This window comes from Sphaerodactylus townsendi, linkage group LG04 (genome assembly GCF_021028975.2).
Source record: "Sphaerodactylus townsendi isolate TG3544 linkage group LG04, MPM_Stown_v2.3, whole genome shotgun sequence".
Taxonomy (NCBI): domain Eukaryota; kingdom Metazoa; phylum Chordata; class Lepidosauria; order Squamata; family Sphaerodactylidae; genus Sphaerodactylus; species Sphaerodactylus townsendi.
Window position 1 is genome coordinate 19,672,934 of NC_059428.1, and position 23,589 is coordinate 19,696,522.

Sequence of the window (23,589 nt, forward strand, 5' to 3'; positions counted from 1 at the left end):
ACCGAAATGAAACAAAGAAGTCTTTTCCTGCATCAGAAGATGGTAACAAACGGGAACCAAAAGGGAGCGAGTTGTAGGGTTTGGGGGCCGCAGCTGAGAATGCCCTCTCCCAAGTTCCCATGAGCTTCCATGGCATGAACGGGATTCGAACCCAGATCTCCCAGATAACCAGTCCAACCCTCTTAATCACACAGGCTCTCCCACCAGGTTTTCAGTTCCAGCGGGCTGCCTCCCTCCTCAATTGTGTTACAGCCCCTTCTCAGTTGCAGGACTCTGCCACCTCAGAGCGCCCCAGACACCGCCCTCAATTCCGGCAGGCGGAGAGGCGCTAGGACCGGGCAGCTCCGCTGTTGGGTCTCTGCCCGCCAGCAGCTAGAATGACCGGGGCAATCCCAGCCCCTTCTCCAACCAGCCGCCCACCACGGCCAGAAGTGGGCCCACATTAGGACCCAGAGAAGCTGCTATGATTTGGGCAGTAGGTAAAGCTGGGACATTCCTTTCATTCCAGCCTGAGCATGGGGCTGGTTTTTACGCTGGGGGGTCTCGGATACCTGCTTTGCAACGCGGACTGTCAAAAAAGAAACCTGCGCGCTTGCACGCGGCTTTCCACCCTCCCTGGGTTTTTCCCCCCCTCCTCCTCCTCTTCTCCAGTTTTTTGCTTTAATTCGCTTGTCCGGGGCGGGGAAGATCGGCCACTTTCCCCGAGGCTTGCAGAGACTTTTGCAAGGGAAGCTTCAGAGCCAGGAGTGCGGGAGAGGTAATGCAAACCAGCTCGGCGCGGGCGTGTTTATAAAGGGACGGGGGGCGACGGCGAGGACCCGAGTTGCTTTCCTAAAGGTGGGGAGGGAAAATGCAGGGTCGCCTCCTGCAAATCTGTGCGCTTCTTTCGTCCCCTGCCCCCCCCCCCCCTTTTCCGGCATGGATGGTCATTGCATGCAAAAAAAATAAAAAGGAGAGCGGTGATCGCACCCTGCTCTTGACATATGGCAGAATATTTTGGGGGCATGCAAAAGGGTGGGAGGAAATTCCTTCTCTCTGATCATCCCTTCTGTCCGAAGCGGACCTTGTTGGTAGTTCCGCTGGCTGGGAAAAGTACAGCTGGCAGAATTTAAGGGATAGCACCCCATCCCCCGCTGCTTTTTATATATCGCATGCTTGCACAGAAAAGTTTTTTGGGTGGCAAGAATAGTTCTTTTGGAATAGTTCTTTTGGAATGTTCTTTCTTTTGGAATAGTTCTTTTGGAATGTTCTTAAAATAGAATTCACTGGAACTGTTTCCATCTCAGGGCAGCCTGTTTGGGCCCTCTTACAACAACCCTGCAAAGGCAGGCTAGGCTGTGAGGGAGTGAGTTTTGTCTTGGGGGGGGGTTGACACCCAAATCTCACTTGTCAAAGTCTGGTGCTCTGAGCCCCCCTACTTTGCAGTCTTCTGTGGGTTGTACTTTTAGATATTGCTCCAGAACTCTTCTCTGATGCAGCGTATACACATTTTGTTTTTATAAGAATAAGTCCATCATAGAATGAGATGTCTTTTTTCCCTTTGGGGTGAATTAAAGGAGAAAGGGTATTGATCATCCCGCTGTTGTCAGATTTCTCAGAACTGTTAGGTCTGGTGGCTTTTCAAAATAGGGCAAAAACCCACAGGGCTTTAAAAGAAGGTCGGGTTTCTGTGTCTTTAATGGCTGCCTGACAGGAAAACATCGAAAGCTGCAGCTTTTTCCCATCCTCCCATCTCTGTTACAGGAATAGATTCAGCTGCCTGTTGTGCAGCTGTGAAAAACCATGGGAACCTCTTAAAAAATGGCAATTTTAGTTCAAGAGTCGCAACACACAAATTATGGCTTTGACCTATGCCCGCTTTCTATAACTTGGGATATTGGGGTTCCTTGAGTTTGCAAAGATTTTAGGCCAGTATCTCCCTGCCTGTGTTCAGAGATAATCTTTATTATCGCCACACACAGATCTAGTTCTTCAGGTCCAAATTCAGTAAGTTGAATCTGGAACCAACTGTACTATGAAGTAGATTTTTCGTGCCTTTAGAGGATAGCAAACTATCAAGTATTTATCATTTGTTACTACAGGGAGAAGTAATTGTGAATCGCTTGCCATGGGTATGGAAATGTTTATGGTCCAGCTTTGTTTATATTCCACCCAAGACAAATTATGAAGCCGCAGAACTGCTGCCTGATAAGTGAACAGGGCCCAAAGTGGTAATTGGCATTCCCCCCTCCCTGCACAAATCCTGCACTATTAAGAACAACGGAAGTGTTGAAGTTCTGGCTTCCTGCGCTTGTTTCCAGAAGCTCTTATCAGATGAGATCAAGACAAGAGCCTTGGGCATTATGATGCTATAGCCTTCAAAGCACTGTACAGCATCTCTTAAAATCATACTGTACATCCAACAATTAAATTTTACAGGCCTCTGTGATCTCGCAGACTGATTCCCCACAGGCCAAAAATAACAGATTCAGGGGGGGAGAAGTTGCCACAGAACTCGCCCCCCAAATGCGTCTAACGTGTTGTATTTGGCTGAACCCGGATTAAATGAAAGTCGTTTTTCCTTTAACCTGGGTTTCAGATGCTTCCTGTTTGCCTGTGCGAACTATGGCAAGCAGGAAGTGTTCTATTCCCCCTACTCCCGGTCCACCATTATGATGGATTCTCCAGGTGGCAGGCATTAGAGTGGATTCTCTAGGCAGCCGCCATTTTGTGCCAGCAAGTGTGTGTAGCATTTTCGGATAGGGGGATTCTCAGGTGTGTATGTGTGTGTGTGTGTGTGTGTGGGTACTCTTGGATGCACGGTTTGCAGGGAAACACAGCATTTCCTGTGCGAACCATGCTGCATCCTGTCACCAGGATCCCAGCTATCCTGGATGGCCCATGCACCTGACATGCAAAGCTACATGGGCAAGTTGCACAGAGTTAGATTTATGCTTAGATCCTTAGTGAGGTAGCTGGAAGTCACCATATATTTGTGTAGGTATTTGTGTATGTGTTTTTTTCTTTTTCTTTTCGTTTAGTATTATTATTATAGGGGGGAGGGGGACTAGATCGGGATACTTTCTTTATCTTTCTATATCTATGTGCTATTTAGATGTGTAAAATAAATACAAATTATCATTAAAATAAATGTCCACTTTGCATTGGAAACTTGCAGGGGGACCATGGGCCAGTCACAGACTCTCAACTTAACCAACTTTGAACACACGAATTAGATCCTTAGTCCATCAAACTCAGTTCTGTCTTGCAGCAGCTCCCCAAGGTCTTGGAGAGATCTTACATATAATAATAAGCCTACAAGCACCTTTATAATAGATCAGATCAGAAACCTTTATTAGGCATTAAAAAAATGAAAATCAACAAGATAGAGACAAACAGGGAACCAAGTAGCTGAAAAAAAAATCCAACATTCGTAAGGGTAATATAAATAGAAAAAAATCCCAAAGGATTTGTAATTTAAAGTATTAATCAGTATTAATTTAAAGTATTAATTTAAAGTATTAATCAGAAAACTGGCCACCGTTTCCAACATCTTAGGATCCTGGTTGTTCAAGAGATAGTTCAGTTGAGAATTAAGAGAGCAAGGGCATGCCAGGATAGGGGCCATAAGAAAAAAGTTGGGTTTAAATCCCATGAATTTCGGGCTCACAAACTGGGTGTGCTCAAGCGACTCTTCGAGAGTTAGGCAGTAAGTGCAAGCATGTTTCAAATCCAAATCCAAATCCACATTCAAATCCAAATCCAAATCCAAACTTCACATACACGCTACAGGGGTCAGTGCTATCAGTCACAGACCAGGAAAGGGATTTGGGCGTCTTAATTGATAGTTCCATGGGAATGTCAACTCAATGTATGGCAGCTGTGAAAAAGGCGAACTCTATGCTGGGGATAATCAGGAAAGGAATTGATAATAAAACTGCAAAGATTGTCATGCCCTTATATAAAGCCGTGGTGACCACACTTGGAGTACTGTGTTCAGTTCTGGTCACCACATCTCAAAAAGGATATTGAGGAGATAGAAAAAGTGCAGAGAAGGGCAACGAGGATGATTGAGGCACTGGAGCACCTTCCTTATGAGGAAAGGCTGCAGCGTTTGGGACTCTTTAGTTTGGAGAGGAGACGTCTGAGGGGGGATATGATTGAAGTCTATAAAATTATGCATGGGGTAGAAAATGTTGACAGAAATTTTTCTCTCTTTCTCACAATACTAGAACCAGGGGGCATTCATTGAAAATGCTGGGAAGAATTAGAACTAATAAAGGAAACACTTCTTCATAGCGATGTGATTGGTGTTTGGAATATGCTGCCACAGGAGGTGGTGATGGCCACTAACCTGGATAGCTTTAAAAGGGGCTTGGACAGATTTATGGAGGAGAAGTCAATTTATGGCTACCAATCTTGATCCTCTTTGATCTGAGATTGCAAATGCCTTAACAGTCCAGGTGCTCGGGAGCAACAGCCGCAGAAGGCCATTGCTTTCACATCCTACATGTGAACTCCCAAAGGCACCTGGTGGGCCACTGCGAGTAGCAGAGAGCTGGACTAGATGGACTCTGGTCTGATCCAGCTGGCTTGTTCTTATGTTCTTATGTTCTTATGTTCTGATGTGTGGGTTTCAGAAACCTCCCTAGAGGTAATATGACAGAAGATCTTCCATATCACCTACTTCCTGGTCCTTTTAACTGGAGATGCCAGGGGTTGAACCTTCTCACCCACTGAGCCATAAGCCATCCCTACATCTTACAGCTTTGTTAGTGTAAAGCAGAGGAAAAGAGAATAGTCCCCATCAGGGATAAAGCCAAGGTGCACATTAAATTTTAACAAGACTGGAATTCTCTGCTTCCTGATATTTGACATATCCTGGATCTCTTCTGCAGTAACTGCAAAGTATATGAGTATGAGAGAGATTTTAGTAAGAATGTTATTTAAATTAGATCTTTGAAATGTCTGTTTTTAAAATGTTCTCATACTTATCCGTGCGCTGTCTAAATAGGGCTGTTACTGATCTCTAGCATCTTGTGATAGCCAGAACAATAATTTCTCAAACTTTGAGAAACTGTGAAAGAATGTATTGTCGAAGGCTTTCACGACCGGAATCACTGGGGTGCTGTGTGGTTTCCGGGCTGTATGGCTGTGGTCCAGTAGCATTTTCTCCTGATGTTTTACCTGTATCTGTGGCTGGCATCTTCCTCTGCAGGCGAAACGCCAGGAGAAAATGCTACTAGAACACGGCCATACAGCTTGGAAACCGCACAACACCCCTGTGAGAGAATGGTTAGTATACTGTGGGATTGTTGAAAATTAAATTATTGAAAGCTCTTGAAAGCCCCAAGCACTCTCCCCTGGGGGAGGTTGTCTGTTGCATCTCTGTACAATCCATTGGTAGTTGCACTTCCCTCTACTTAGCCTTTGTTCGGTGGCATAATTACATTCACCATTTGGGTGTGCATCTGGTGTGAAAAGCACTCACCCAGCAAAATTACCTGCCCTCGGATGAGTCTGCTGGTTGCATCTCTGCAAGAGTTGCTGTCATAACCAGGCCTTTTTTCCTAATCAGGAAATAAATCTGGATCATGTTACGACAGTAACCCATTTGGATTGTAAGGACAGAGCACAGTCACAGTTCTCATGTGGGAAGACAGTTTGTCTCAATCTTTGGTGCTATATGGCTGGTTTGGTAGTTGGAGGTTAAGAGCTCGTGTATCTAATCTGGAGGAACCGGGTTTGATTCCCAGCTCTGCCGCCTGAGCTGTGGAGGCTTATCCGGGGAATTCAGATTAGCCTGTACACTCCCACACACGCCAGCTGGGTAACCTTGGGCTAGTCACAGCTTCTCGGAGCTCTCTCAGCCCAACCCACCTCACAGGGTGTTTGTTGTGAGGGGGGAAGGGCAAGGAGATTGTCAGCCCCTTTGAGTCTCCTGCAGGAGAGAAAGGGGGGATATAAATCCAAACTCTTCTCTTCTTCTTCTGAAGTCCTGCTGAGCCGTGAAGCTCACCAGGTAACTGCAAATTAGCCAATTGTTTTCCTCACCTTGTCTTCCTGGGTGGTTGTAAGAATAAATTAGGCGACACCACGAATGCCTTCACGAGAATGGTTGTGTCGTTTGGGGTACAAATGTGATCATTAATAATAGTAGTAAAGTCACAGGGCGGTGGAGGCAGTATTAACCAAAGCACAGGATAAAATTATCTGAAATAAATTTGGGAAATAATTTAAATCCTTAAAGTAATACATACATGTTCTATAATCCAGATGTTTTGCTGGACCTCTTTTGAGTGGTGTGTGCTAGAAGTGTTTTTGATGTTTCTTTTAAAAACAGGCATCAAACAGTTACGTTTTTCAGAGCGTGTGCTGTGGTTAGTTGGATTATTAGACTCTGACTCCTTCCGCACATGCAGAATAATGCACTTTCAAACTGCTTTCAGTGCTCTTTGAAGCTGTGCGGAATAGCAAAATCCACTTGCAAACAGTTGTGGAAGTGGTTTGAAAACGCATTATTCTGCGAGTGTGGAAGGGGTCTATGACGGGCGAGAGTTTGGCTTTAAATCCCCACTTTGCCATGAAATGTGACTCAGCCCCGCTTGCCTTGTGTGATCGTTGTGAAGATAAAATAGAGGAAGGGGGCTATGTACCCCAGCCTTCAAGTTCCTTGGAAAACACAAACGCCTTTAATAAATTAGACAATAAGATATACCCAATTCTATCTACGTTTTATGGCAAAAAAGATATGGCACAAATTAGCCTGTAATGAAAAAAATGTATTGCCCTTGTGTGAGACTCAAACAATAATACGTAGAACCAGAAAAATTCTTTACGGGAATCTCACAAGCGCATGCTTTTATTATTCCCCCCTTCAAAATGCTGTGTGCATTTTTAGCGCTTTCTAATTCTGCAGAAGCTGGTATTTAGCCAACTGAACAATGTATGTCATTTTGTCTAAATGTTATAATTTGTGGCAGTTGCAGAGTTGTATTATTTTTAGCGCATAATTCTAGAAACACACATGGAGAACGGTTATTACAGCAATTGCCATTCTGAAAATGCACGCTCGTGTTCAGGTGACTTCTACGTATTCTGTAACAGCAGGTACCAAATCCCTTTCGCAGTATAAGTGGTGAATTGATTGCTAGGGCTCTCTCTCTCTCTCTTTTTTTAAAAAAAGGTCTTCTTCAGCAAATAATAGTGTGGTTTGCATAAAGCAACAATAGTGAGCCTAATTGTTCGAACAATTCTGAGTTAATGATCTTAAAAGTCCTTTCTTTGGCAAACGGCCTGAACAGAAGAGAGGGGAGGGGGAGAAAGAAAAGGCAAATTGTATGTTGGCTGCTCTAAATGCCGAACATACAAGAAGGATTATCTGCTATTATTTACTTTCAGGGTTCTTTTCATGTTGGAAACTGCGGCAGGAGGTTAATGGGATTTGAGCTGCAGTGTGAGGCGGGGAAACGCGGTGTGGACGAATGGGGTTTTAAAAAATGTAATCTCTTTATACTAAAGTGATAATAATAGTTGATGACATTGCCCTATGGGGGAATCTACACGCAGGTCAGTTGATGCTGATTGTTCAATAATGCTAGTTGGAAAGGCTGAAGTCTTGAAGGGCGCCATAAGCTTCCCCTCATATTGAGTCAGTCATGCCACCTGATACTGACAGCCTTCAGAAAGCCAAATGCAATTCTGGGATGCATCAATAAGAGTATAGTGTCCAGATCGAGGGAAGTAATTGTACCACTCTACCCTGCATCGGTCAGACATCACCTAGAGTACTGTGTTCAGTTCTGGGCACCCAATTTAAGAAGTAGATTGACAAGCTGGAACATGTCCAGAGGAGGGGAACCAAAATGGTAAAAGGTATGGAATCCATGCCCTACAAAGAGAGACTTGGGGAGCTGGGGATGTTTAGTATGGAGAAGTGAAGGTTAAAGGTGGACATGATAGCTGTGTTTAAATATTTGAAGGGATGCCGTGTCGAAGAGGGAGTAAGCTTGTTTTCTGCTGCCTCAAAAGCTAGGACCAGGAGTCATAGGTTCAAGGTGCAGGAAAGGAGATTCCACCTAAACATTAGGGAGAACTTTATAACTGTCAGGGCTGTTCGACAGTGGAGTTCGCTTCCTCAGAGTGTGGTGAAGTCCCCTTCTTTTTTAAACAGAGGCTGGATAATCATATGTCGGGAGTGCTTTGATTGTGTGTTCCTGCACTGCAGGGGGCTGGACTTGACGGGCCTTGGGGTCTCTTTCAGCTCTATGATTCTATGATTTGATGAGGTCCAGCTGACACTTGCTAACTCAGTTAATGGCCTACAGTTATACTGGATCCAGAATTATTGCTAGAAAGTTAATGCAGCTGTGAAAAATGCACTCTTTCTTTCCCTGGAAAATAGTTCCCAAGAAAATAGTCCCTTACCTTGAATTTGCTGGCCAAGGAGATGTAGTCTCATGGATCTGTGCTGTAGTTACCACCAGAATACATTATTGCCATATGCTCTGTACGTGGTTGTGCCTTTACAGTCCACTTGGAAACTCCAGTTGGTGCAGAATGCTATTCGTCCAAGCATGCATGTCATACCTGTTCTGCATTGGTTACTGCTCATCACCTGCAAAACCTTTCATGGTCTTAAAGCAAACCTTTCAGAAAGGTAGTACCTTGCAAATGGATCAACACCCCATTTATTTATGTGACTTCTCTATGATGGACTCCCACCTTGTTTAACGGCTTGCCTGAGGACACCAGGGAAGCTCCTACACTTCTGTTCTTCCACAGAATGTGCAAGTCTGAAACGTTTGCAGCCCTTCTCCCAGTAAAGTGATTAGAACTCCAGTGAAATGGAACAGTTCCGGAAGGTACCTCTATAAAGGAATAGGTTTGCACTCCTGTATCGTAGGTATCAGCTTGCTATTACTGCAGTGTTTTCCACCTTTGTAATTTCACTTTCTGCGTTTGTTTGTACCATTCTTTGCCTTAAGCGATTTGTTATTTGTTAGCGTTTTCTAACTAGCCCTCTGAACTTGAGTGCCATTTTGAGGCTCTGCCTAGTTGATGAGCTTTCTGCTTCACTCCGACAAGCTAACACAACTTCACATGTTGAGTTTTTGCACTCCTGGGGTAGCGAACTTACCTACTGCCCTTCCCCAACACTGTGCTTCAAATAACAAGCCCCAACCGCACATGCAGAATGATGCACTTTTAATCCACTTTCAGTGCCCTTTGCTGCTGTGCGGAACAGCAAAATCCACTTGCAAACAATTGTGAAAGTGGATTGAAAGTGCATTATTCTGCAAGTGCGGAAGGGGCCTCGGGTTCACACTGCTACATAGGAGAAGCTCTATGACCTATCTCCACTTTCTGTGTCCTTCTTCTGCACATATGTGTCAAACTCGCGGCCCTCCAGATGCTATGGACTACAGTTCCCATCATCCCCTGCCAACATCATGCTGGCAGGGATGATGGGAACTGTAGTCCATTACATCTGGAGGGCCGCGAGTTTGACACCTGTGTGCTAGAAGATTCTTTCCATTTCCCATCTTCCTTTATATAGCCCCAGCTGCACACCTTGAGTTAAGGCCCACTGTCTACTCTACTCCTTTGTTCCTTGCCTTGCCTGAAAACACCTGGGCCCAGAGAGCACCTGGTTCTTCCAACCCAGGATCACTTCCCGCTGCCACACCCTTTCAGCTTCCCTGGCCCAGACTTCAAAGACTGCTCTTGATCCCAGCCTGCTCCAGCCAAGTGAGTCTAACTCCTGGATACAAGGATCTGCTCTGCTGGGCAGTTTGTTTCTGGGCAAACTGCAGCAAAACCCCGAAAGAAGAGCCAGCGTTTCTGCCCTTGTCCAGTCTTTGCTTGTGTACCTTTTAAGCAGGATTGGTGAAGCCGTCGCATCTCTCTGCTTCAAAAGAGCCGATAATACTTGCCGCTTTGCGACGTGGTGCATTCTGGGGGATTTTTATGTCACCCTTCACCACCCACCCCAGCTGGTGTGTGGGCGGATGAAACGAAATGTGACAAAAAAGACCATTTTTACTCTTGTTCCTCGAGCTGAAGCCAGCTGTGTGGGGTTTAAATACAGATTCAGTTGCCTTCTTTTGAACCTTCTTTTAAACCCTTCTGCCCTCTACCCCACACACTGCCCCTATTGCTAAACCTAAAAGGGAAGAGGGGGAGAAAAGGGCATCAGCAGAGGGTGCTTTGGATACAAGGTACTTCTTTGTACACCCCCCCTCCCCTTCCTCCGAAGAGCTCAGAGTTGCTGATGTATGATCTCCAGGGCGGCTGACAGGTCCAGAGGCCAACTTGACTTCCAGCAGCCGAACTGCACCATAACATGTTGGTTAAGACAGGAAGTTGTGCTTTTGGGTAATTTGTGGAGTCATAAACTGTTGTGAGGATTAAATGGAAGAAGGAATAATGATGTAAGATGCTTTGAGTTCTGTTGGAAAGAAAAACTGGGTGTAAACATGCAAATATTTATTGTGGAGTCTCCACAGAGGTGGGATCCAGCAGGTTCTCACCAGTTCCCGAGAGTGGGTTACTGATTATTTGTGTGTGCCGAGAGGGGGTTACTAATTGGGTCTGCTTTTCCGTTAAAAATTCCATTAGGTCCAAAAATCATAAAGTCCTATTGTTTCCTATGTGGCTGGTTAGCGAAGGTAGAAAATGGGATAATTCTCCCTGTCGGGCTGTTTTAAAAACATGTTTTAGAAATATGGTAAAGTTCCTTGTTTCAGGAAAGTATCCTTCTTTGGATTTCTAGAAACAAAATTAAGTATTGGAAAGTATTAAGTATTTGACAGGCAGTCAATTAGAGGAGAAGTAGTTGTTTCTGTTGGCAGTAGACGATAGGACTTGCTATAATGAGTTTGAATTATGGACAGAAAGATACCAGCTGGAAGCTAGGAACTTTTTTTTTACAGTAAGAGTTTTTTACAGTAACAGAGAAATTATTAATGCCCCGCCCCCGGAATGTCCGGCCATGCCCCTGTCGTGCCCCACCCCATTGGCACTACGCTACTGTTTGGATCCCACCACCATGGGAACCTGTTACTAAAATTTTTGGATCCCACCACTGAGTCTCCGTCTTTGAGGTTTTTAACCAGATGGCTGTGCTTTGGCTGTGTGTTCCTGCATGGTAGCGGGTTGGACTCAGTGGCCCTTGGGGTCTCTTCCAACTCTGATTCTAATATTGGAATGTTATTTAAGACTAAATAGTTGTATTGCTTCCCTTGTCAGTGAGTATATGAAAATTAACTGATTAGGGCATCTTCATGCACATCATGCGCTTCAATAAGCGCATGAAGCTGATTTATTACTTGACCTAGTAAATCTGGGCTCTCTATTCTGCATTGGTTAGACCTTACCTGGAATATTGTGTACGGTTCTGGGCAGCGCAATTCAGGAAGGATATTGACAAGATGGAATGGGTCCAGAGGAGGGCAACCAAAATAGTAAAAGGTCTGGAATCCATGCCCTACGAGGAGAGACTTGGGAAGCTGGGGATGTTTAGTTTGGTGAAGAGAAGGTTAAGAGGTAACATGATAGCCATGTTGGGATATTTGAAGAGATGTCATGTTGGTGAGGGATTAAGCTTGTTTTCTGCTGCTCCAGAGACTACCGTGTTTCCCCGAAAATAAGACAGTATCTTATATTAATTTTTGCTCCCAAAGTTGCGCTATGTCTTATTTTCAGGGGATGTCTTATTTTTCTGTGTTCTGTTTGTCGGGCATGCTTCCAAACAAAAACTTTGCTACGTCTTACTTTCGGGGGATGCCTTATATTTCACACTTCAGCAAACCTCTACTACATCTTATTTTCAGGGGATGTCTTATATTCAGGGAAACAGGGTAGGACCAGGAGTAATGGTTTCAAGATGAAGGAAAGGAGATTCCACCTAAACATCAGAAAAAACTTCCTGACAGTAAGGGCTGTTCAACAGTGGAATGCACTACCTCGAAGTGTGGTGGAGTCTCCTTCTTTGGAGGTTTTTAAAGAGAGGCTGGATGGCCATCTGTCAGGAGTGCTTTGATTGTGTGTTCCTGCATTACAGGAGGGTTGGCATTACAGGAGGGATGGCTCTTGAAGTGTCTTCCAACTCTATGATTCGTACTGAATCAGACTGGCAGCAGCTCTTTGGTGCTTCAGCCTCAAGTCTTTCACATCACCTATATAACCAGATCCTTTTTGGAGATGCTGGGGATTGAACCCAGGACTTTGTGCATGCCAAGCAGGTGCTTTCCCACTAATGCACAGGTGTCAAACTCGCGGCCCTCCAGATGTTATGGACTACAGTTCCCATCATCCCCTGCCAGCATCATGCATGTTCATTGCTGACCTCAAATGATGGGTTGAATGTACAAACAGGCTGTTGCACGCATTAAGATCTCTCATTATCCTCTAAACTCAGAGAACCATATTTCTTAATGAAGACAGTTTGTGCATTTTGCTGGCAGTGGTTGAGCAATGATGTAATCCAGTTGTCCAGTGAAGAAGCTGCTGGTGAGCAAAGGAATGCTGCAGAGACATCTGGGAAAGTGGCCTTGAAGACATCAGTCATGTCAGTGCTGACTACAAAGCATAGAAACCTGATCCCGTTCTGTGGGCAGAAAGAGAGGCTTTTCACAAGAGGAGTCTGGAAGTCCAAGCTCTTAAAAGAGGCCTGTTGTGGGCCCCCCCCCCCCCCCCAGATTTGGGAACGGTGTGTTGCAAAAATGGAGAGCCAGGAAATGCGTGCAGACGGAGCTCATCGTTTAGAACTGATTTTTCCCCTCTGCTCTCTATGCAACAACCCCATATTTTGTTCTCATCCTTTAAGAGAGAGCCAGTTTTACCGCTGCTTTGTTTTGCAGCTAGGAATTATTTAAAAGAGGGCTGTGGTTAGCATCTGGGCTGTGGGGCGAGACAAGCAAATCCAACTCAGGCTGACTCATTTCCTCTGAGTGGGGGTGGGAGTTTCTCCCGATTGCCTGGGGCCGTTTGTCTTGATTAGTTGCGGAAAAAGGAAAGTGTTAATTGAGGAAATACACTTCAGAAAGACACCACAGATGAGCTAAGAGACTGACTAGACATTACTCAGTCTATGTTTAGGGTACATAGACTGCTTCTTTTACTCTCTGCAGAAAAGCCAACATACTACTACTACTACTACTACTACTACTACTACTACTACTACTACTACTACTACTACTACTACTACTACTACTATTATTATTATTATTATTATTATTATTATTATTATTATTATTATTATTATTATTAAAGTTTGTATACTGCCCTCCCCGAGAGGGCTCAGGGCGGTTCACAACTTGTTAAAATACATAATTAGAGCGCATTTTAAAGCAAATCTAACTATAATACATATAAGGCTCTAGTAAATTAAAACAATACCTCATTAAAATACATTAGGTCTATACTTCAGTTCAAATACATCAGTTCGATACAGCATTTCAATAGCAACAGTCGCGTCCGAGAACTAAAATCTCCCTAGGGGGGCGGGAGGCCCCTTAGATGTTACAGGGCCTTACCAGAGAGGGCCACACGGGGATGGGAGGCCTGCATCAGCGGCTGGACCCACCAAAAGCCCAGTGGAATAACATTAAATTTAATGCTACATATTTAATGGGAAATTTGTAAGAATTTGCAATGAAAGTGTGCCCTGAATTGTCTTACTGGGCATGGTTTTCTTCAAATTTAGCACCATCTTCTGATGTATCAATACATTTACCTTTTGTTCCAGAAGTCCAAATATTCATCCCATCAATAGATTCATTTGTTCTCTTCTTCCTTTTTTCACTCACCCAAAGTTAATTTAATTTTCTGTGCGTGTCAGCAGATCATCCGAAGAAAGCGTTTCTGTTAGAAGCCTTCAGCAATTTCTATCATTTCTGAAGATTAACAAATTTAGAACTAGAATCTTCATCTTATTTCTTGATCTCTTTTGTGTACAAATGTAGATTGGCTGACCGAACAGTTAGAAGGTTGAAGTTGATTGTCGAAAGTAAACGTATTCCCTGACCCCATGTTTTGATGTCACATCACAATGTGTTACTAAGCAGACTATGTTCATGGGGTGGTTTGCTGTTGCCTTCCCCAAGTCACCTCCACTTTGCCCCCAAACAAGGTGGGTACTTTTTTTATTGACCATGGAAGGATGGAAGACTGAGTCAATCTTGAGCCGGCTACTTGAAACTGACTTATGTCATGATCAAACTCAGGTTGTGAGCAGAGCTTGGACTGCAATACTGACAACACTACATTCAAAAGGAACCGGGGAGTCTTAGTAGTTCATAAACTAAACATGAGTCAGCAGTGTGATGCGGCAGCCAAGAAAGCCAATGCGATTTTGGGCTGTATCATTAGGAGTATAGTGTCAAGATAGAGGGATGTAATTGTACCTCTCTGTTCTGCATTGGTTAGACCTCACCTGGAATATTATGTACAATTCTGGGCACCGCAATTCAAGAAAGATATTGACAAGCTGGAACGGGTCCAGAGGAAGGCAACAAACATGGTGAAAGGTCTGAAATCCATGCCATATGAAGAGAAGCTTAGGGAGCTGGGGATGTTTAGTCTGGAGAAGCAAAGGTTAAGCGAGGACATGATAGCTATGTTTAAATATTTGAAGGGATGCCATGTTGAAGAGGGAGCAAGCTTGTTTTCTGCTGCCTCAGAGGCCAGGACACGGAGTAATGGATTCAAGGTGCAGGAAAAGAGATTCCACATTAGGAAGAACTTTCTGGCTGTCAGTGGAATTTGCTTCCTTGGAGAGTTGTGGAGTCTCCTTCAGAGGTTTTTTAAACAGAGGCTGCTTGAACATGTGTTGGGAGTGCTTTGATTGTGTGTTCCTGCATGGCAGGGGGTTGAACTTGATGGCCCTTGTAGTCTCTTTCAGCTCTATGATTGTACACTTTAGGTCAAACTAAGAGGATTGAGACCCTGTTAATCTGTGCTTTTAATGCTTTCATTTTAAATATAGGAAGCAGGCCACCTTGGCCTCCTCAGACCATTTATAGAAAGTGGGAGCCATCACAGTTGGGGTTTTGATCCAATTGCAAGGTACTACCTTCAAAAAGCTTTGCTTTAATGAGTGGAATAGTTGCATCACAGTCTAGTGTAGTGGTGGCGAACCTATGGCACGGGTGCTAGAGGTAGCACTCAGAGCCCTCTCTGTAGGCACGCGCAAACAGAGCCCCCCCCCCCCCCAAAAAAAATATCTAGGCTGGCCTGGGCCGCTGGGCTCGATTATTAGCATTAAACCTAAGACATAGTTTTGTGGGAGGCAGTGTAGGTAACCCTGTTAAGTGCTGTTAACCCCCACTGATTTTCATGCGAAGAACTAAAGCGCAATCCTTTTCCTGGGAGTAAGCTCAGTTGCTGGCAATGGGGCTTGCTTCTGAGTAAACCCTCCTAGGGTTGTGATTCACTTGTTGGAAGAGTTTCACGGTTGCTTCAAAGCAAAGCCACCGACTACCACCAAGCTTACTCCCGAGTAACGCACGCCTCGGAGTCAACTGTTTTTCTAAACTAAAACCTCAGTATTCAGGTTAAATTGCACTTTGCGATAAATAAGTGGGTTTTGGCAGTGGTGGGATTCAAATAATTTAACAACCGGTTCTGGTGGTGGGATTCAAATAATTTAACAACTGTTTGTTTACAAGCACCATTTTAACAACCGGTTCTGCCGAAGTGGTGCGAACCTGCTGAATTCCACCACTGGGTTTTGGGTTGCAATTTGGGCACTCGGTCTTGAAAAGGTTTGCCATCACTGGTCTAGTGGGAGAGAAAGTCGTGCTGGTATGAGAAACCAAGACCATAAAAGGCTTTGTAGGTGATAAGCAGTAATCAGCATGGGTGTGAAATGCATTCGTTGCCTAGGGGTGTTCTGCGCCACAAATCGCCACACTGACATGGAAATCTGCTGGGTAACCTTGGGCCAGTAATGGGGGGCATGGTCCTCGGGGCAAAATGGTGCCCTGGCCCCGCTCCCTGTGGGCCCCACCCCTACAGAGCCCCTCCCATGGAGCCCACCCCTGCCCACTTAGTTTATTTCAGCTGGCAGCTGGCTGAAAAAACACCCAGTGTCGGCTGCCAGGGCCTGGCTGGTGAGGCGGGGAGGGGTGTGCCCCCCCCCCCGGAGCCCAACCCCCGTTTACTTTATTTCAGCTGTTAGCTGGCTGAAAAAAACACCTGCTTCAGCCACTGGGGCCTGGCTGGTAGGGCAAGGGGGGAACAAGGGGGGAAAGTGGAGGGGTGTGGGGGCGATTTGCGCCGCTCATGAGACCCCAATGGCGTGTGCCCTGGACTGGGTTGTCGCTACGCCACTGCCAGTCACACATAGTCCAATCTACCTCACAAGGTTGTTGTGAGGATAAAATGGAGGGAAATGTTGTGAGCCGCTTTGGGTCACCACTGAGTGAAAAAGAGAGGTATAAATGTAGCAAAACAGATAATTATCAGTGTTCGCAATGCAAATGTAAAAGTACTCATGCATAGTGGGTTGTGCATCAGAACAGAAATATCTGTGCACATTATGTTATGTTTAGATTTTCTCCCAAGGGCTTCCTGGATGAAATATTCTGAGGTTTGTGGTGCCAACTTTTTTTGTGATAATAGTGACTGAGATTTTACTCCTACACAATCCAGCTAACTGCAGCACTCTGCTTTTTATTCTTTTCTGATGAAAGAAGAGAAAGGCTTGAAAGTGGAATGTCCTCGCTCCAGATCAGAACCTATTTGCACATCAAAGGCTCATAAATTCTCAAGGATGCTTCACCCCAGTGATGTTTTGTACGTTCAATATTTGTCAAAGAATATGATTTTACGTAAGCAAGCAGTAAATTCGTAGCACATATAACAGCAAAACACTCACTATGTGGTGTGGAAGCTGACAATCCAAGACCAATTTTGGAAATGCTCACACAGTTCACTAGAAGAAGAAAAAATTGGATTTATCCCTCGCCTTTCTCTGCTATAAGGAAGAAGAGAAGAAGAAGGGTTTGGATTTATACCCCTCCCCCTTCTCTCCTGTAGGAGACTCAAAGGGGCTTACAATCACCTTTCCCTCCCCCCACCAACAAGCACCCTGTGAGGTGGGTGGGGCTGAGAGAGCTCCCTAGAGCTGTGACTAGCCCAAGGTCACCCAGCTGGCGACCTGGAGTGCACAGGCTAATCTAGTTCCCCAGATAAACCTCCACAGCTCAAGTGGCTGAGCGGGGCATTAAACCCGGTTCTCTAGATTAGAGTACACCTGCTCTTAACCACTATGCCACTGCTGCAGTTGCATTTGTTGTTTAAATACGTGTATATTTAATCAAGGAAAGTACGGAGACTCTTCACATTAATAGTAATCAGGCAAGGAATTCAATCTACTAAACTGAAGGCTGAGAAATTTACATCAGACTTCCTGAATAGCTAGTAACCCTGGAAGTGGAATGTCTTAGGGATGGATTTGGCAAGTTTTTATAAAAGAGCTAAGCTTTGTCACTGTTCAGAACCAGAGATCAACAAGGGGCTAGTAAAATCCATTAGAAGAAAAAGAAGAAAGAAGAGTTTGGATTTATATCCTGCTTTTCTCAACTGTGAGGAATCTGAAAGCGGTTTACAAACTCCCTTTCCCTTACCCTCCCCTCAACAGACAACCTATGACAGTGGTGGCGAACCTATGGCACGGGTGCCAGAGGTGGTACTCAGAGCCCACTCTGTGGGCACACGTGCAAAGAGTTCGTCATGTGATAATAGTGCAATTATTTCAGGGAGATTATTAGTATTAAACCTAAGACCTAGTTTTGGGGAAGCAGTGTAGGTAACCCTGTTAAGCGCTGTTAAACCCTACTGATTTTCATGGGAAGAACTAAAGCGTGATCTTTACCTGGGAGTAAGCTCGGTTGCTGGTAATGGGGCTTGCTTCTGAGTAAACCCTCCTAGGGTTGTGATTCACCCGTTCAAAGCATTGCACAGTTGCTTCAAAGCAAAGCCACCGACTACCACAAGCTTACTCCCGAGTAACGCGCACCTTGGAGCTAACCTTTTTTTCTATTCTAAAACCTCAGTATTCAGGTTAAATTGCCATGTTGGCACTTTGCGATAAATAAGTGGGTTTTGGGTTGCAGTTTGGGCACTCGGTCTTGAAAAGGTTCACCATCACTGGCCTATGAGGTAGGTGGGGCTGAGAGACTTCTGAGAGAACTGTGACTAGCCCAAGGTCATCCACCAGGCTTCATGCTTGAAAATTTCAACAGGCGTTTAGGGGTAACTATGTCATTTTTAAATGTCTAAAGTACAGATTTCTCCCCCGCTCGATCCCTCTTTAAAATAATGAGTGGTGTTGCTCTTGGGTTGTTGTTTTGTTTTTATTATGACATGTAGTAAAAACTGCCCTGAAGGTTCCGTGGAGACACGCGGTGCAGTCTGGAAACAAACCAAAGTCAAATAAATGGAATCTTCTACGTTTAAAAGCGGATTACCGCTGGGTGCCAGATGTTGAGTTGGGGGGCAAACAGCAAAGAGAGACAATTTTAGAAATAAATCATCAGGCTTTGTTTTGATCCAGAAATGTCATTTTTTTTGTGTTCTTCACATTCGTGACTCCTTCATCTTTTTCACTCCTTCAAATTTTGCTGAGTGTCCTGGTGGGATATGTCAGCTATCCGCTATGCCTTTATTTTGACATTAACTTGCCTTGGAAGTCCCTTGTTGGGATGACCATAAGTTGACTGCAGCTTGACAGCACTTTACACACTCGCACGTTGTGTACAGTGGCGGTCCAGGGTCTTCAGTGGAAGTTCTTCCCTTTACCTGCGACCTGATCCTCTTGAGTTGTGACGTCACCTGTTTCAATTTTGCTCTGATTATTTTCCCCAGCCTTTGTGCATTTGGGTCTTCCACCTTGGACATTAAAAGCCGTGGGCTATCTCTTATTGATGTTTGTATAGACCCGTGGTGGCAAACCTTTGGCACTCCAGATGTTATAGACTACAATTCCCATCAGCCCCTGCCAGCCTGGCTAATTGGCCAGGCTGGCCAGGGCTGATGGGAATTGTAGTCCATAACATCTGAAGTGCCAAAGGTTCGTCACCACTGGTATAGACTGTTGGACTTTCTTCTTGTTATAGTCCTGTAGCAAGCTTACTGGGACCCCCTAATTCTAGCACCCTAAGATGTGCTTTTGCATGCAGATTTGTATGACCCTGGCCTAAGAGGCATCTTTAACGTAAAGGAGCTTTTCATTCTGCTGCTTAGTTCAGGGTCAACCTACTCTTCACAACAGTGTTGATTCATGGGCTGAAATTCCTGAAAAACCTCTGAATAGTCAGAGATCTATGTCTTGTTAAGAGCAGCGGAGTGGGATGAAGAAGAAGAAGAGCTTGGATTTATAACCCACCTTTCTCTCCTATAAGGATAATCCAGGTGGCTTACAAGCTCCTTTCCCTTCCTCTCCCCCACAACAGACACCTTGTGAGGTAGGTGGAGCTGAGAGAGTTCTCAATGAACTGTGACTAGCCCAAGGTCGTCCAGAAGGCTTCATGAGTAGGAGTAGGGAAACGATTCCAGAAGGAGAGACGCATCTGGGTCACAGCCCACTTTTGAGACCTCTGAGTTCTGCTAGCACTGGAAGCAGGAGAAACCAGCGTCCACCTCAGAGATAGGTTGGTAGCCTTCAGGGGTCACCTGGAGATATATCATTACAGCAGATCTCCAGATCACCAATATCAAGTTTTCCTGGAGAAATGGCTGCTTTGGAGAGTGGACTTTGTGACATAATATCCTGCTGAGGACCCTCCCCTCCCCTCCCCTCCCGTTCCTGAACCCTAACCCTCCACAGGCTCCACCCCTAAAATCTCCAGGGATTTTTCAACCCAGAGCTGACATGGGTATGGGTATTCCGAATCATCCACAAGGTATGGGTATTAACCTTTAAGGCTTTGTGCGGCCTGGGACCCTCGTACCTTCGGGACCGCCTTACCCCATATGTCCCTACCCGGTCCCTGCGTTCGGCAGAGGCCAATTTACTGGTGGTTCCCATCCCCGCAATGACACGGCTGGCCTCAACCCGGGCAAGGGCCTTTACGGCCCTGGCCCCTGCCTGGTGGAACACTCTCCCTCCAACTGTCCGGGCCCTGTGGGATCTTGGTGAGTTCTGCAGGGCCTGTAAGACCGAGTTGTTCCACTGGGCTTTTGGGGAGGCCAGCCGCTGATGGCGAGTGCCCTCTTTGTCTCTCCCTTTTAACATTCTGGGAGCCTGTGACATCTAGATTTACCGTCCCCCTCTCTGGGAGGGTTTTATTGATAGTTTTAATGCTGGACGCCAAGTGGTTTATGTGGAATGCTGTAACCTTATGTTTTTATGATGTTATTTATATTTATATTCATTATTTGCTGTTATTACAGTTTATGTTATATTATTTTGTTGTTCACCGCCCAGAGCCCTCAGGGGATGGGGCGGTATATAAATATGATAATAAATAAATAAATAAAATAAAAGAAGGTGAAGATTCAGATGTATCTCTAAGCCTATAAAATTGCCAGTTCCTTCCTGAGGTAAGTAAGTGTCTGCGAGGCTATGAATCAGCAAGAGATGCACATGCTCCAGATATCTAATTGAAGCATGTGTTGCTTTTTCAAGGATGCTCAAGAAATTGGTGGTAAGCCACAAAACTGGAATTGCACACAAAAGTTTAATTTTTCACACCCATGTTTAAATAACTGCTTTGTCCCCCTCTTTTTCTCGTAGGCTCCCCATCAGTTTGCTGCAGCCCCAGTACTCCTGCCCAGGTCCTGGAAGAAATTGGTTACCTGTATGAAGAACCCCAGCTGCTCAGCGGCAGGCAAGATGATTCCCCATTCATGGTAGAGGTGACCACTAGTCTTGACAGTAAGTTCTTGTTTTTGCAAAAAGCAAACCTCAACAGCTTTGCCTATTGCCGACAGAACGTTCAGATTCATCTTCCATTTCATGTTCAATCAGCAGTGGCGTAGTGGTTAAGAGCAGGTGCATTCTAATCTGGAGGAACCGGGTTTGATTCCCCGCTCTGCCGCTTGAGCTGTGGAGGCTTATCTGGGGAATTCAGATTAGCCTGTGCACTCCCACACACGCCAGCTGGGTGACCTTGGGCCAGTCACAGCTCTAGGGAGCTCTCTCAGCCCCACCCACCTCACAGGGTGTTTGTTGTGGGGGGGTGAGAGAAAGGAGATTGTAAGCCCCTTTGAGTCTCCTCAAGGAGAGAAAGGGGGGATATAAATCCAACTCTTCTTCATTCATTTTTTAAAAGTGGGAAATTTCTCTACTTTTCTTAAGAACCTGCAATGCTTCCAGTGACTCAGCCTTCTCTTCTCTCTCTCTCTCTCTCTCTCTCTCTCTCTCTCTCTCTCTTTCTTTGTGTCCTTCTGTTTGGTGCAGCGGAAGACCCCCTGAGCAACTTCCACCCTCCGCACTTCCTCCAGGTCTCAGAGGTGGAAATGAGAGGTTCGGAGGATGCTATCCCTCGCACTGTGTTACAGCGGCTGATCCAGGAGTTGCGCTATGGCAACCCGAACGAGAACATGAACCTGCTGGCCGTTCAGCACCAGGCCACGGGGAGCACGGGACCGTCCAACTCGGCTGCCAGCACGCTCTCTTCTTCTTCCGCCGAGAACCTCCCGCCGGAAGACCCACAAATGGTCCAGCAGTCGGCGCGGCAGGAACCACAGGGCCAGGAGCATCAAGGGGACAATACTGTGATGGAGAAGCAGCCCAGGGGAAGCTCCCAGCCTCAGCAGAACAATGAGGAACTGCCAACCTACGAGGAGGCCAAAGCCCAGTCCCAGTTTTTCAGGGGCCAGCAGCCCAGTGCCGTCGGGCAGAGTGGCTTTTACGGGGCCGTGGCCTCCTGCCCGAAGTCCAGGACGGAAGGCAGGCCGACTCTGGCCCGGGCCAACAGCGGGCAAGCGCACAAAGACGACGCTCTGAAGGAGCTCAAGCAGGGCCACGTGAGGTCTCTGAGCGAGAGGATCATGCAGCTGTCCTTGGAGAGAAACGGCGCGAAGCAGCATCCCCCCATCTTGGGCAGAAGCAAAGGGTTCAAAACAGGGGGGCCGCTCTCGTCCCAGATGGCGGGCAAAGGCCTGGAACTGAGGGGCCCGCCTCCGGAGTATCCCTTCAAAAGCAAACAGGTGGTGTCCCCAGTGAGTAAAACTCAGGAGCACGGGATGTTCTTCAACGACCAGCACTCGACCGTGATTCAGGAGGTGGCCAAGACGCCCTATTCAGTTCCGCAGCCAGCGAGGACCGAAGTCGCCTCTGTCCGATATCAGGCTCCTCCGGAATACAACACAAGCAGGTAATGGAGACATGGCCCGCTCACCCTAGAGGAGGGAGAGGGAAGGGAGGGAGTAGGAGGGGTGGCATGCAAGGGAGGGGAAGGAGGGAGGGGAGGGAGTGGGAGGGGTGGCAGGCAAGGGAGTGGAGTGAGTGAGGGGTGGCATGCAAGGGAGGGGAGGGGATCTGGCATCTGGACATGGCCCACCCACCCTAGCAGAGGGAGGGGGGAGGGAGCAAGGGGTGGCATGCAAGGGAGGGAAGGGGAGGGGCTCCGGCATCTGGACATGGCCCACCCACCCTAGCGGAGGGAAGGGGAGGTGAGGGAGCGAAGGGTGGCATGCAAGGGAAGGGGAAGGAGGGAGGGGAGGGAGTGAGTGAGAGGTGGCATGCAAGGGAGGGGAGGGGAGGGAGGGGTCCTTTCCTTGTGCAGAGGTTTCAAGGTTAAATTCAGATTCTCAGGGCAAAGCTAGTATTCACCTCTCGGACGGGCAGAGGAGTCTCTTTCCCTCCTTCCAAGCATGGAAGGAGGGTTGTTGAGAGAGGTGGGCTGGTTATTTTACAGAAATATAATCTTGGGAGCAGAGAGAGGACTGCTTGATCCTCCTCCTTGCTCCCCTCCCTTCCCGCACCCCAGCTCTCTGACTCTTCCCAGTAGGGTTGCTAATTTTTTGGTGGTGGAAAGGGCCATCAAGTCATAGCCGACTTCCAGCAACCCCGTAGGGGTTTCAAGGCAAAAGACGAACAGAGGTGGTTTGCCCTTACCTGCCTCTGCGTAGCAGCCCTAGACTTGGTTGGTGGTCCCCCATCCAAGTACTAACCCCAGCCGACCCTGCTTAGCTTCCGAGATCTGACGAAATCAGATTGGTGGTGGAAATGCTGTCAAGTCGCTGGCAATTTTTAGAGCAATCTTGTAGGGTTTTCAAGGCAAGAGACATTCTAGAGTGGTTTGCCTTTGGCTGCATCTGCAGTAGATTTCCTTTCAGGACTCTAATCACAGTACTAACCTGGGCTTACGTTACTTTAGCTTCCAAGAGAGCCAGCGTGGTGTAGTGGTTAAGAGCAGGTGGATTCTAATCTGGAGAACTGGGTTTGATTCCCCACTCCTCTACCTGAGTGGTTGAGGCTTATCTGGTGAACCAGATGTGTTTCTGCACGCCTACATTTGGTTATGTGAGGGGGCCCACCTTTCCCTTCCTCTCCCCACCAGATACCTTGTGAGGTAGGTGGGGCTGAGGGAGTTCCAAAGAACTGTGACTAGCCCAAGGTCACCCAGCAGGAATGCAGGTGTGCGGAAACATATC

At 46.3% G+C, this 23,589-nt stretch overlaps 1 protein-coding gene across 7 annotated transcripts in view; it reads left to right on the forward strand.

The window, feature by feature from the left end:
• Positions 1–23,589, forward strand: part of AMOTL1 (angiomotin like 1) — a 118,846-nt gene that overhangs the window by 48,366 nt on the left and 46,891 nt on the right. For 4 of the 7 annotated variants that reach the window (XM_048494368.1, XM_048494369.1, XM_048494374.1 and 1 more), the window contains 2 exons: positions 20,723–20,863; positions 21,389–22,307. In XM_048494368.1, coding sequence (XP_048350325.1) covers positions 20,723–20,863; positions 21,389–22,307 — 1,060 coding nt within the window. The other 3 variants (XM_048494370.1, XM_048494375.1, XM_048494371.1) reach the window with 3 other exon arrangements.